Genomic DNA, 15543 nt, shown 5'->3' with positions numbered 1-15543 from the left:
GAAACTTACTGACAAGATCTTCCCCCGTGCCTCGACCTCCATCTTCATGATGGGCACCGGGATGTATAGGCAGAACTCCCTGGGATGTCTCGAAGAAGAAGTTTGTCCTTTGAGCCACCTTTGCTACGGGAAGATCTGTAGTAAGAATTAAATTGTAAGAAACTAAGGACTTCCTGCTCTCCCCGCATATCAAAGCTACACGGGATAGATAAGTACCTGTCTCACCTTCTCAGGTCGGGTCTTCCTTGGTTGCGAATTTCTTAGCAGCTGACACCCTCGAGCGCAGGGGGCTAAATCGTACCCTAATGAAGTCCTCAGTGGCATCCCACGCTATCAAGCCATCAGCCTTCAACTCTGTGATCTCAGAGACAAGAATCCAAATCATAGTAGAGTTATATGGCGGCTCCATACATACTGGAGTCAGGTATGGAGTGATCCCTCAGTAGTTGGTGCCTCCCGGTGAGGGTGACTGTCAGTAGAACCACTTCTTATGTCACCCTGACCAGGAGCTCTTGGTGACGAAGCCATGTACGCCATGGATCTCCATTCACAGAGGCAGAAGCCAGTGCCACCGGTGACCTTGTTCGGCAACTTCTTTAGTACATAGATGTAGTGAAACATGTCAAGGAGGGGTTGTGTGCCTAAGTACACCTCACATAGGTGTGTGAAGACGCTAAGCATCACGATGGAGTTGGGTTGAGATGGATGAGCTCAATTCCATAGAATTGGAGGACCAAAAGGAGGAAGCTAGAAGGGGGGAACATAATCTACAATGAAAGAAATCTATTAAAACCAGAACCTAGCACATGTCTGTGTTGAGGATCTCTTGGCCTTCCATCGATGCATAGGCGACCAACATGCAAGAGGGGATTACATCGTCATGCTCCAACCTGGCTAGCACCTCCTCTGACACTTCCGATGTCACCCATGTTGGGATCATGGAGTCATCAGCAGAGGAGGAGGTTTGCTTTCCCATCTTCTTGCGACCCATAGTAGAGGTGCAAGGACTGTGAGGGAAAAAGTAGCTCAGATGAATGCAATAAGGAATGTAGGTGCAAGGAAGAAGAAGAAGAGGCTAAAGCTCAAGGAAATTGATGATCAAGAAAGCCAAACCTGAGCCGCCTCGAATACCTTTGATAGAGGCACTCGGCCATTCTTCGACTAGCCACGCAACGGTTCTGAGTACTACTCGGAGTTATGATGTTTTGTGCCAATGTCCCATCGTATTTAATGCTTAGAATCCCTTTTGGCGCGTGCGGGAGCAGTTGATGTGAAATCCCAGGATAACTAGTGCACATCCCTAACGAATGCGCCTTGTTTTCCAAACTCCATCATGATATTTTTTCTATAAAGGAGGAAATATTCTTTCACCACCACATGAAATCTCTACCGCGATGGTTCAATTTTTGAAACACCCACTAGACTAGGAGCCAAATTTCTCCATCTTTTCGGGATTGCGAGAAATTGGGATGATATATATCGGTTGACTCGGAGTTCCTACTCAGATGAGTGTTCTACCCGGAGGCTCATAGAGCTACCCGAAATAGGCCTAATATCCTAACTAGATGACCCGATAGCACCCAGATGCACAACTAGATGTACATCATACCTGGAGACCCGAGTTATCAGTTGGAGAGGCAGCCTGTCAAGATGTTTTCTTTTTTTGGGTTAAGTTTCTTGACCTATTACAACCTCGTTTCGCATACTGATGGGGGGATTGATGATATGTAGTATAAGTGTACCGTATATAATGATCTTATACATATATGAATCCCTATAGGCCTCCTAGATTCTCAGGGCATGCAGAAGTATCTAGGAAATGAATCTCTTGATATATGAAAACTATCCGCCCTTAAATGAGTAAGTTTATCTCTAAGTTTAAGGATGATAAAGTTCTACTAGAAAATGAGTACAGATGCCACATGGTAGCACTACACCAAAACACCTCATCAGTGCCGCTTTAAAATCATCATCAGTGACAGGTTTTGAACAGACACTGATTACTATCAGTGCCGGGTATGGAACTGGCACTGAAAATCACTATCAGTGCCGGTTGGTGACAATATTAGTGCCAGTTAGAGCTATCAACTGGCATTGATAGTCGGTCTCGATTCAATATTTTTCGGGCTGAAAAAGTTTCAAAGTTTTTTTCGCAACCAGAGGCATCCGACCAGAGGCTTCCCACCCAACCACGCCAATATTCACAAAGTCATGTGATATTCGATCGCATACGGCAACAAAGACTCGAACTAGAGCCCTCACAACCTGTGCATACGCATGACCCCTCTAACCATCTTAGCAATCGTCCGTTCGTGAGTATAGTAGCAAAATAAATCCTTTTGATATCTTTTAACCGAACGTTTGAATAGATATTTGGATATCTAAATAATCTCAAATAAAAAAGTGATCAACTACAAAGTTGTAGATCTCATCGAGAGCTACAATTTGCATATAAAGTTTTTCCCCATCCAACTTCGTGTGAAAATGTTATGAATTTTTAATGTGAGCTATCATCGACCACTGCTGCAACTTTATTATAATTATTTAGGCATTTAAATGACCTCAAATTAAAAAAAATTTCAACTACAAAGTTGTAGATCTCATCGAGAGCTATAATATTTATATAAAGTTTTTCCCGATCCAACTTCGTGTGAAAAAGTTATAAATTTTTTAAAATGAGCTGTAACAGTAACCATTATCAGTGGTGGTTCGTGGTTAGAACCGGCACTGATACCGGTTCGTGTCTAGAACCGGCACTGATAATCAGTGTCAGCGCCGGTTCGTGGTACTGATACATCAGTGCCGGTTCGTGTCTAGAACCGGCACTGATATATCAGTACCGGTTCTTATCTCCTCAGTTGTTATTCACGTGCGGGAGTTTAAGAACTGGCACTGATATGTCTTCAATGCTAATTACTGTTGAACCATTACTTATAGGGCGTTACATATGTGGTGTTCTGTAGTAGTGTAGCCCCACTATATAAGGAGTCGGGGGACCTTGCGGAGGAGAAAAATCCCTATCAGAAGCACAATTAGGATCACAATCGCAATCTGCATCGACTACTCGTCTGACAACGCATAAGGAGCCTTCGACTAGCTATAGATCCCATCTAAACTAGCCATGAGCTCCTTTAGTCTATTTTAAAATCAATAAAAACTACAAGACGTAGGGTTATTATCCCCGAGAGATCCGAATATGTATAAATCTATCTCTTACGACACTTGATTCGGCACGAAGTACTATCCCTAATATTTATCATGTATTTATAAGATCGACAGTTCACCGATAGTTGACGCTGGTCAAAGCTAAAAAAATTAACTTAAGACAAATTTAAATGAACTTACAATCTTAGCATGCATTGATTTGTCGGTGCAAATAACAAATAAATGCGCTGCGTATATCGTGAATACTCATTTGCATACCTGAAAATGTGGCTTCGATAAGAATTAATGAACGTCTCGTCATAAATACTGCACACTTATCATTCTTCATGGTGCCCAATTGTTGGACCTGATGAAATGGAAGCATTGGGGAATCTGGCCATTGCTAAGAGCGTATAAAGGGCACTCCTATAGATTCGACGAGAGACAATCACACTTACTACTAATTATTAACTCAATATATTATTTGGACACGATAAAATTAAAACGTGGCACTCGATCTAGATCGATGCGGATACGTGTTAACTCACAAAATTCTTGGACGGTGAGATAGATAATGCAGATATGTGTTAACTCGATCACCCAATTCTCGAACGGTGCCACGGTCACCGTATGGGTCTCCACATAAGCGAAGGTCAGAAAAAAGAAACTGCGTGAAAGATGAACCAAAAGTCAAATAAGCGGGGATACAATCCCCGCCTTCATGTATGCATACCAATAGAGGTCGCGCTGTTGCGGCTATTATTGCAATTTTATTTCCAAAACGTAAAATAAAAATCAAAGCCGTTCTTTTTGTCAGTTGTGTTCGGTCTTCGCTATCCAAATGTTGGTAACCCTGGTTGTCGGAGAGTGAACTCCTTAAGCAGAGATTCAGAGGAACTCCTTTGAGATTCGGTCGGGGGATGATTCTGAATCTGTTTTGCGGGTGAAATGAATGGACATAAATGTGATAACAGGTGGAATGGAAGGATCGAATGCAAAATGAAGTAAATGCACTAGAGGTTTTTAGACAGATTCGAGCCGCACTGAGCGTAACACCCTATTCCTGTGTGTATACTATAAATGCTCTGAAAATGTCTCTCAGAGATGTTGCTGGTTACAAGAATATTTGTCTAGCATGGAGACTTAGGCTCCTTGTTCTTCAGTGATCTTAGCTTCTATGCTCCAACTTGTCCAGGTCTCGATCCTCCTTCCGTGTCCACCGGTTCCTCCTTAAATACTCGGCGGCGGTAGCGTGCCCAGAAAGGAAGGGCACGAGTTCTGAGGCACCATAAATGGAAAGCAACCATCATGGGCTGCTGCGCGAAGTGACGGAGAGGGTTGAAAACGCGCCCCCATCCGGTCTGTTCGTCATGATGTCGTTCTGCAACGGGTGCCGCGGAGAGGGCCCACTGGGCAGTCACTGAACGGCCCGGCGTGCCCGCTCGGTCTTGTACACCTGACACAGCAGGGCGGCAGGCGGGGCGCCTTGGGCTTTGCGATGTTATCTCGAGGCACGCCGGATGACGCGGGATGGGATCCGTGCATTAAATATCCCCACGCCTCCCTACCGGGCTGTGGCAGGGACTGACACCGAGCGTGGCAGGAGCAGTTGGAAGTGACAGGCCACGCGCCCTCTTAAATGCGGCATCGGGCCTTTCACTGGTTGACACCTCACCGCTGGACCTCTGTGGGGGCCACCGGCGAAGGACTTCTGAGGCCGTCGGGGAACCGAGTGCTCGGGGGTCACTGTTCACAGCTCCGAGCACTCTCTCCCGGATATGCCCCTTCTTGTCCTCGGGGAGCCAAGTGCTCGGGGGCCACTGTTCACGGCCCCGAGCACTCTCTCCCGGAACTAACTTCCTTGGGTCCTCGGAGTACTCGGGTGCTCGGGGGCCACTGTTCGCAGCCCCAAGCACACCCTTTCTGGTACTCAGCTTTTCTGGTCGTCGGTGTACTTGAGTGCTCGGGGGCCACTGTTCACAGCCCCGAGCACTCTTTTCCAGGCACTTGGTCTTCTCGGGTCATCGAGGAACTCAGGTACTCGGGAACCACTGTTCATGACCCCGAGCATCCTCTCCCGGGACTTAGTCTTCTCATACCTCGCTGAGATAATCCCCGCGGGAGGGCTCCACATGACGAACTGCTGATCTGACCTCGGGACTCGAGGACCCCTGGTTCCTGTGTCACCAACACCGGTCCTACATCTCCTTGGAAACGGTTACTATAGAACGGCTTCTCCTTTGCTTCAAGACTATGCGGACACTGTACAGAGGCTGTGACGCTGCGCAGCAACCATCTCGGACGAAATTTAAAGGAGAAAAGAAAAATCAAAAAGAAAAAGAGAAGAGAAGAAGAGAAAAATAAAAAGTAACGATGGAACCGGAGCACCAACCCAGCTGGCCCGCTAACTAGCCCACAGGGTTAACAAATGCGACAGAGGATATAAAACTGGACCTAGCACATTCTTCGAAAACAAGAGAATATGGTTAAAATTCGGTCAAATTCAATTAAAATTTCAAATTTGAATTTGATCAAAAACCGCTTGATTTCTAAATACGAACTGAACCAAATCGGTTGAAAACCACACATTTTAAACTGATTTTCGTCGTATTTGTTAACTCTGGTTCTTAGTCGTTGGAGCCAGAGAGGAGTACACAGGAAGGACACGCTAGACCTAGAACAGAGAGAGAAAGAGTTAGATAGATACAGTGGTGGGGGCGGAGTGGGGCCCGACGCCCGCGGGGTCCAGCCGCGCGATGCCTGGGTGCCATCTCCTCTATTTAAGCTGGCCTCATTCATTCCCTCCTCACCCATACAGAGTTAGGTCAGCTCATTCGTTTCGTCCTCTTCGCGCTCGTCTGCATCCTAGTTGAGTCTCCTTATAGAGCTAGCTATATAGCCTCTCTCTTTGTTTCTCTCTCTAGAGCTGTCCACGGTCTTCCTGAAGCTAGCCAGCGACCATGATCTCCCCGGACACCATCCGCACGGTCATCGGCGTCACAGGTGAGTCGCCACCGCCGCCGTCGCCTGCGCGTTCCGGACCTGCACTCTACCTGCATGTACGCATATACGCACATATATAGCTACACGGTGGATGATGCACACAGCACCTGCAGCATCGACGCAGCAGAAATGGTATCTGTGGAGCCTGCCTGTGGTAGATGACACTGCCCGCTCACGTGGGGTGCTGGGCTCTTTTCTTGCAACTTGCTTGCTTGCACGCCCACACCCACCTTTAATTCCATCCATCTCTTTTTTCTTTCCTTTTTTTTTGCCGCGACTCTACACATGCCCTCATCACAGGCTTTATTCCACGGATTTCCTGGCGCTCTAATCGTTTTGTTTATCATTTGGCCAACCCCAATTGGAGATTTTCTTGTGACAAGGTTATTCACTTTTGGATTTCTTTTTTTTTCCTATCCTGAAGGCAATGGGACCGCTCTTGTGCTCTTCCTCTCCCCAGTGTAAGAATTCGTTCATTCCTTGCTGAAAAAATAGCTTTCATCATGCATCCCAATAATTGTCTTTGTGCACATACACGTGCCGCGGAGCAAGAAAGACATATAGACACATACGTATAAACTAGTGGAAAATAAATTAAAAATAGGCAATAATACTATCCTGAAATATGGATAACAATAATTATAGTAATACGTGAAAATACTAATAATAGGTATGAATATACGCCTGTGACATGTATTTATGTATACGTATGAATACAGGCCGACTTTCTACCGCATCTGGAAGAAGGGGTCGGTGGAGCAGTACTCGCCAGTGCCGTACGTTGCGACGCTGCTCAACTGCATGATGTGGGTGCTGTACGGGCTGCCCCTGGTCCACCCGCACAGCATGCTCGTCATCACCATCAACGGCACCGGCATGGCCATCGAGCTCACCTACGTCACGCTCTTCCTCCTCTACTCCGCTGGTGCCGGCCGCCGCAAGGTCCTCCTCCTCCTCGCCGCTGAGGTCGCCTTCGTCGCGGGCGTCGCCGCGCTCGTGCTCAACCTTGCGCACACGCACGAGCGAAGGTCCATGATCGTGGGAATCCTCTGTGTCCTCTTCGGCACTGGCATGTACGCGGCGCCGCTCTCAGTCATGGTACGTACGGAGTAGAAGACTAGAAGTGTACAAGTACTCTATATTATGTAGGTAGCTGCATGTGACTAGTGTGTGATTTGGAGTTATTATATTATGAGTGAATTGCACGAAACATCGTCTTTTTAGTCATATTACATCAGGTTTAAGCATTTATTACAATATGCATTAGATTTTAGCTAAATAATTCTCACTTATTTGTACCATCTTTTAGATACCATAGCCTTGGGACTGCATGTCAGTTGACAATATTTTTTATCTAACGAGACACTTAAACATCATAACAACTTTTATCTAATGAGACATTGAACGTCATAATATTATTTTCTCATTGGATGTGTTATGGTTTCTCAACTTTTGCTTTATCTTAATATCCTTGTGTTGTTGCCATCTTAGCTTGGCGCCACTTTTGTCTGCCGGATGGTCCACTCCATCTTGATTCTTCTGAGCTTGGCACACTCAATCCGCTTGTGTCTCACTCGATAAGCAATTGGTTGAGCAAAAATGTCACGCAGAAACCCCCCTGACATGTGGGCCTAAGGCCACACCATCTTAAAAGGTGGTGTAAAATGAGAATTTTTAGTCTAAACATGGTGCAATATGTAACATATGCTTAATCTGATGCAATTTTACAATATTAGCTCAAAATATGGTGTTTTGTACAATTCATTCCTATATTATTGATAGATTTTTTTTGTTAGTACTAGTTTATAAGTGGCTGTCGGCGTCGGGTGATTTCCTTTTTCCTTTTTAATTGATTACTGCAGCTGGGATGGGAATAAGCGTAGGAAAAGAAGAGCGCGGATTATTTTAGCTTTCACTCGATCAACTTGGTTGGACAATATATATAAAATGAAAACTCATATGCACAAGCATGCATGATCCTGTTGTTTATTTTTTGGATCTATTTGCCATATCTTATTGCTAATTTCTGCTTCTTAAAAGCTATATGTTGAAATAAATAGATTAGTTTATTGCTGATTTTTGAAAAATTGAAAAGCTGATTTTTGATGGAATAAACTAAAAGTTGATAAGCTAACTGAGGGTGGCTTTTCTAAGAAGCTAATGTGCTGATAATCTCTCATAAAAACTAATAACTTTTGACATAAATCATAAACAGTTTTCAATAAAAACTGTTTTAAAAGAAAAAACAATAAGTTTCAGTTGTACCAATTATAACCTTTATCGGCTTTTATATATTGTTTCTATTTCATTCCTTCGTGTCCAATCTTCTACGTTTCGTTTCATTTTTATTTTATTCTTTTACTATTACTTTCATCTATTCTGTTGAAGATTTTTCTCTCTTTATTTTTTACGCTGCTTGTTGCTCTGTTTTTTCTCCCTTAAGTTGGCTTGGTTCACTTCTTGTGGCACAAGTTAGTTCAGATTTCCTGCATTTCTCCATTAATTTTCCTCATGCTAATATATTTTCATTTGCATCTGTATGTGTGTTTTCCATGGTTCAGAAAATGGTGATCGAGACGAAGAGCGTGGAATACATGCCCCTGTTCCTGTCGCTGGCGTCCCTGGTGAACGGCATCTGCTGGACTGCATACGCTCTCATCCGCTTCGACCTCTACATTACTGTAAGTAACCGATTAATCCTTCAATTCTTTTTACGTGGAGTATTTCTACTTGTATTGCCGCGTACGACACCACTCACTGCAAGTAAAAAATAGAGCGGTGACTATTTCATTTTAAAGACCTTGGCCGAATCAGGCTCCACTTACAAACAAGCAGACAACGAAGGAAGAGAGAGACAGCAATTAAGTGGGTTAAATCAGACTCCATGCCATGCTTTTGCTGCACATACATGCTGACAAATTCTACTATGTAACCGTTACGTAAATCAGTTTATGTAATTAATTAATAGAAACATAATATTAGAAGTCACAAAAAATTCCAATAAAAATATGATGGTATACATCATGTTATCATCTACCATCTCACAAATTTTAAGCTCAAGCAACAACTTATAGAAAAAGAAAAAAAAAGAGAAATTTTATCTATGAATAGTATCTTTGTAGAAATTACTGAATTTTCTATTTTTTATTTCTCCCTATATAAATTGTTGTTTGAGCTCAAATTTCAAAAAATGATAGATGATATTATCCTCTATACTATCATATTTTTGTTACAATTTTTTACAACTCGTAACATGAGTTTTGGTTGGTTGGTTACACAAATTGATCTGTATATACTAGTAGAAAAATGATTTGTACAGACGGTTCGGAGAACCCATGTGGGATACTTTGTTGAGTCGTCTGTGGAAAAGAGTCTATATACATCATTTGTACAGGCGGTTTGTTATTGGAATCGTCTATACAAATAATTTATAGCTTGTTATCGAAACCATCTGTATAAATGATTTGTACAGACGGCTCATTATTAAACTGTCTGTATTAAGTTTTCTAATTAAAAAAATATTTTTCCTATCCACATCAGCCCCCTATATTATTAGGTATGTGCGGTCGTAAGTCACACGATTTTTCACGTGAAATACCACTAGTGTGTTTTATAAGAGTCGAACTCGTAACCTCTAACCTCGCGTGAACCTTACTTACCGTCTCACCTATCGTTCATTACTGACCATTGTATGAAAATAATCTATAAGATATACACTCAAAACGAGTGGAACTCTATTAGTACAAACGGTTCCAAATTAGAATCGTCTATAAAAAAGAACAATACAGACGTCTGTACTATTACTATCAATAGTACAGATGGTTCTAATATTGTTTATTTTTTACAGACGGTTCTAATTTAAAATCGTTTATATTATTATTGCTAATAGTACGGATGATTTTAATTTGGAACTGTCTGTAAAAAAACAGTACATACCGTTCTAAACTAGAACCGTTTGTAATATTACTGCTAATAGTATAGATGATTCTAATTTGAAACCGTCTGTAAAAAAGAACAATACAAATGGTTCTAAACTAGAACCGTCTATACTATAGCGTCTCACTTTGTTGCAACTGTTCGTTGCTATTTTCTTAGATGGTTCTAGTTTAAAGTCGTGTGTAGTACCTTTTATATAGGTGACTTCATAGATCCGTTGTACAGTACGTCCCACTAAATAGATTCTATAATAGTAGTAATGGTTACACTGTAGATATTTTTCACCGAGACCATATCTGCGGCTGAATCCCATGTCATGCCCCGTTTGACCTCATCAGATTTTGCTTCTCCTTGCTCACCAGCCGCGAGCACTACGCACCCGGGGTCGATTTATTGGTTTCGGGGGCACCACATTTGACTGAAGGTCCCTGTCCTGTTGGTTTCACCATAGGGCTGATGCTTGCGTGGCCCTGAGTTGTCCTTGCAACGTACAGCGCTACCATGCCAACACTTGTAATCTCTTCGCGATTAGTAGTGGCTCTTGGGACTATTATTCAACTAACTTTGTTTGATAAATATCATTCACTAGACTCACCTGATTTAGGACATCATTCACTCCGAGTACTAAGATGGATTACGCCAGCAGAAATGATGAGATGCATATATACGAATAAACACTATCAAACGTCGGGATAAACTCTTATATAGTTATATCACTTTGATATAATGACAATAGTTAATGAATAGACACTTTTATTTTGTTGGACTGATCCAATTTTGTGTACTTTTTTTTTTATGTATGCTCTTTGCACACAGATCCCGAACGGTCTGGGAGTGCTGTTCTCGGTGGCGCAGCTGATCCTGTACGCCATCTACTACAAGTCCACGCAGCAGATCATCGAGGCGCGCATGCGCAAGGCCGACCAGGTCGCCATGACCGAGGTCGTCGTCGACGGCAAGTCCAACAACAACAACGGCGCCGGCCACTACTGATCGAGCAGCTGAGCTGCAGCCGAGCTGCGCGATGATGATATGTTGTCACACGCAGCTGGGAGTATTGTATTAATTAAAAGTGGCCTTCCTAATCCCAAAGCTGGGATGTGTAATTAATCCCAAAGGATGCGACGCTTCATTAGGTGTGAGAAAGGTGGGGTGTTTTAGCTAATTCCACCTTCGAGGCGGGTAACAGTTTTTTTTTTTTTTTCGGACTAGGCATTAGATTATTTTCCAAAGGAATAAGTGGCCTTTTTCTGTTTCTATATTGCTGAACGAGAAGAAGGCCTTTGGCAGCAAGTCTGCACTCAAATGTTTCCACTCTATAGATGTTTGAACTTCTGAGTGCAAACGCACAGGCAAATTGTTGGAGATAATGCGAAGTATGAGCACATGATGTAACACACTTGCAAATTCTAGGAGACGTATCTGCTTTCAGTGATGGTTACTGATGGCTAAATGGGCATAGAACGATTGTTCTGTTCTCAGGTGGCTCTACGGCTTCATCTGCAATGGCATTCTCCCCGTTGTCTTGTCCCCAGTGTTGTTGCCGTATATTGTGGACAAACATCAAAAGAACCTCATCGGGGACAAAAACAAAAAGAGCTGACCAATCAATCTGGAGGCCCAGTGTGCAACCGTACATAAGGCTTCAAGTTCATCAACAAGTATTACAAGTTGAAGGGCTGCGTTGACGAAATTCAAAATGTCGACCGGAAGATATCTGACCTCACACTCGTCCTCACCATCTACTTCAGAGTTAACGAGAATACATCTCTACAATTCGGCATCCCTCTAAAACAAAGCCTTCTAGTTCTTTATTCAAACCCGTTCCCATTCCCCTCCTACATGAGTGATCTCAACAACAGATCCCACTGCCCAGTTGCTGGATTATTCTCCTCCCGTGGTAACCAGTTAACCACCGCTACTATTGTTTCTCTGGATACTACACTGTGGTTTGTACTATTTGGTGACTACATGTCAAACCCTCGTTTTGAGTTCTACATTGCATCTAGTACTACTGTACTAGTTCCTGTATCAATAGTTAATATCTATGATTTTAATGTTTTCAGTCTTTGTGTTATGTGGGAATCGAACTCGCAACCTCTCTTTACGCGTGTACCAACTATCACGTCGTTGTGATAGAAAGCTGATATTTTATCCGTTTAACCTTCGTTGCCGAAGGTTATAGGTGACGGATCATAACTATAATCCGTCACCTAGATTATGACCTGTCACTTATTAATCTATCACCTTATGACCGCGTCACTTATGAATAATTAAGTGACGGATCACTACCTATGACCATGTTACTAAATAGGTGATTCGGAGTGACTTTTGGTAAAATAAACATAACTTTTGCATACTAACTTTGATTTTAATGCTTTTTACTCTATGGATACTACAGAAAAAGTAACATCTGTTGCTCCTCTACTTTGTCGGGTTCGGTAATTTTTTGAGGCCAAAAACGATTTGCAACATTGAGTCATTGACTGAAGTTTCTGCAATGTTATCAGAACAAGCTTTTGTGTCTATAGCTTACCACCCCTTACATCAAACTTGAGCATAAATAAACAATGATTCCTATTCTAGTGGTGCTGAGGTGAAAAAAATAAGAGAAAAATAAAAAATATAGCATCATACTATGTACATATTTACTTTATAAGTTAAAAAAACTAAGTAAATTGTGATAGAAATTGATTGACTAATATATCTAATGATTGATTAATTAATATTCTTTCATCTGCTCTGTTTCATCAAAATGGTTATTAGTAACGGATCAAAACTTGATATGTTACTAATGACTCTCTAAGATGTTCCGTTACTGATAAATTAGTCTTTAGTGATAGGTCACAACTTAATCAGTCACTTATGACTGTTAATAAGTAATATGTCATAATTTGACTCATCACTTATAACTGCCCTAAGATGACCCGTCACTTATGACTGATAATAAGTGACGAGTTATAACTATGATCCGTTACTAATATCATAAGTGGCAGGTTATATTATTATCTGTCACTAATTTCATGTGTCATTTGTCTGTTTGTCACGTAGTGCTTAGTCGTGTAAAACTAATTAAAATTGAAAACAAATATATCTTCAATCACCAATCTATCTTTCTTTGGCAAGCTCGTTAAATATTGTATTTTGATGTCATGTTCTCACTATCTTGCCAAGGTTACATAATGCCTCTTGTCAACTTTGAACTTGATTGCAGATTTGAAGTTTTATGTTTGGCATTTGTTTACTCCACACTAGGGAGTGGGTGATGCCTCATGCGTGTGCGTGCATGATGGCCTTTCTTTGGAGAAAATTGTTAATTTTCCCCCATGTGATGGTTTGCAATCAACAAATATATGGTGCCTTGTCTCTCTGGGTTCCATGCATGACAACATGAGGGATCCTATACTGTCAAGTCAACCAAGTCACACTAACAAGAAACTTTCCACTCCACTAATAATATTTCGGCAGCATTCTCAAGCTTTTAGGTGGTGACGATTAAAGGTGAAGAGTTGAAGTATGGGCTTCATGTTCATCGAGGGGAACTCCACATTGTGGACAGAAAAGGGTACATATGTTACACTACCTAATTTGTTGAATTTAAGGGTTACAGGCTGCTAACTAATAATGCGAGAATTTCACTGGAAAGCTTCAGGGCACTTTTGGTTGACATAAAGATTCCGTTTCTCCTGAGAATCGGTCTGATGCTTTCCAAACGGGCGGGCGCCGCGTGATTCATTCTGGAAACCAGGCAAAACATTCCAAGTTTTTGGCCTGTGCTCGTGAAACGGGCGGAAGCCAGTTTCGCCAGAGAAACAGGCGCCTGATTACCAATATGCCCCTGCGGCCTGCCGCCAAGGCGAGCTAGCTTTCTTCGGCCCACGCCGCCGCCGCCACCCGCCACCGGCTCAAATCCGGTTGCCGCCCATCTGTACAGCTTGTGCGCTGACTCTGGCCACCACCCATCCACCTGTCTCCGACCCTGATGCAGACCACCCACCCAAACCGTCTTTCTCAAGCTCAACTGCAACCTTAGCAAGCGCAGAGCTTCTACTCCCCCTCCTCACTGCATTGCCATGGAAATCACCCCAAACGGGACCGCAGGAACCTCCTCTATGCAACCGTGCTGCCTTTCTCGACGTAGATAGCTATAACTAATAGGAATTCACTACTAACCTAACATAGTTGCAGAAGGTGAAAGGATCAGAAGAGGGATGAATTAATACATTTAAAATTAATTGTGTCGGAGGATTAACTCCTATCGCAGGGATCCCGAAAGACCATTTTTTAGAGATTCGGCCGGGGGATGATCCTGAATAAGTTCGTCGGAGAAATAAATGAAAGTGAACGTAAATGCGACGGCCGGTGGTGGGGATGATTGACCTAGCGCAAAGAGAAATGAATGCACCGGAGTTTAGACAGGTTCGGACCGCACGGGGGCGTAATACCCTACTCCTGTATGGATGCAATAACTGTCCTGAGGGAGGTCCCCTGAGGATGTATCTGGCTACAAGAATATAGTGTCTAACTAAGAGTTTGAGGTTCCTTGTTCTTCGGTCGGAGCTCTGCTCAGGCTTGCCTGCAATGTCTTCACCTGTTGGCTTGGTTCGTTGTGGGGTTTGTCTTCTTCGTTTGTTGTGTCTTTTTTGTCTACTTGGGCTTGAGGCCTTCCGCCCCTTTCTCTCTCTGTATGCCGATCCTTTTATGCACTCGCCGACCGCGACATACCCCGAACGGGAAGGAAGGGGCACAAGTTCTAAGACGCCATGACTGGAAAAGGCGCCATCATTTCCTCTAGGTGAAATGACTGGGGTGGTGAAAAAAAACGCGGCGCGTGTCCGGTCACGTGTCACTGTGGGCGCCCTGGCGACGGGCGCCGTTGAGAGGGCCCACCGGGCAGCCACAGAGGCACCTGGCGTGCCCGCCCTGTCTTGTTCCTCTGCCACGGCAGGGCGGCAGGCGGAACGCCTTGATCCTGGCGATGTTATCCCGAGACATACCGGATGATACGGGACGGGACCCGTGCAATTAATGGCCCCATGCCTCTCTGCCAGAGCCTGGCAGGGACTGACACTGCGGCGGGAGCAGTTGGGGATGTCAGGCCGCGCACGCTCATTAAATGCGGCCTCGGACCTCTGACTGGTTGACACCTCATCGGCGGGTCCCTCGGGGGCCCTTCTGGATCATCGGGGCACCGAGTGCTCGGGGGTACTGTTCACCTCCCCGAGCACCCTCTCCTGAGAACACCTACCCTTGCCCTCGGGGTACCGGGCGCTCGGGGGCACTGTTTACCTCCCCGAGCACTCTCTCCTGAGCATTCTCGCACGAACCTTCGGGGAACCGAGTGCTCGGGAGCTGCCACATGCAACCCCGAGCACTCTCTCCCGGACACTTTTGCATTGACCCTCGGGGAACCGGGCGTTCGGGGGCTGCCGCACGCAGCCCCCCGAGCGCTCTCTCCCG

The 15543-nt window shown here is 43.9% G+C and overlaps 1 protein-coding gene across 2 annotated transcripts; it reads left to right on the top strand.

Moving 5' to 3' along the window:
• The first annotated feature begins 5957 nt into the window (after window positions 1-5957).
• On the top strand, window positions 5958-11514 carry LOC133918825 (bidirectional sugar transporter SWEET4). Of its 2 annotated transcripts, XM_062362899.1 has the most exons (5): window positions 5958-6147; window positions 6572-6608; window positions 6867-7245; window positions 8709-8828; window positions 10900-11440. In XM_062362899.1, exons 1-5 carry the CDS (start codon window positions 6105-6107, stop codon window positions 11074-11076), a joined length of 756 nt encoding a protein of 251 aa, XP_062218883.1. In that variant the 5' UTR covers window positions 5958-6104; the 3' UTR covers window positions 11077-11440. The 2 variants fall into 2 exon arrangements, with proteins under 2 accessions (XP_062218883.1, XP_062218882.1); XM_062362898.1 differs by lacking the exon at window positions 5958-6147 and having other exon boundaries at window positions 6154-6608; window positions 10900-11514.
• The last annotated feature ends 4029 nt before the right edge of the window (window positions 11515-15543 follow it).

Source organism: Phragmites australis, chromosome 5 (genome assembly GCF_958298935.1).
Source record: "Phragmites australis chromosome 5, lpPhrAust1.1, whole genome shotgun sequence".
Taxonomy (NCBI): domain Eukaryota; kingdom Viridiplantae; phylum Streptophyta; class Magnoliopsida; order Poales; family Poaceae; genus Phragmites; species Phragmites australis.
The sequence above is the reverse complement of the archived record's forward strand: the minus strand, read 5'-3'. Positions and strand labels throughout refer to the sequence as shown.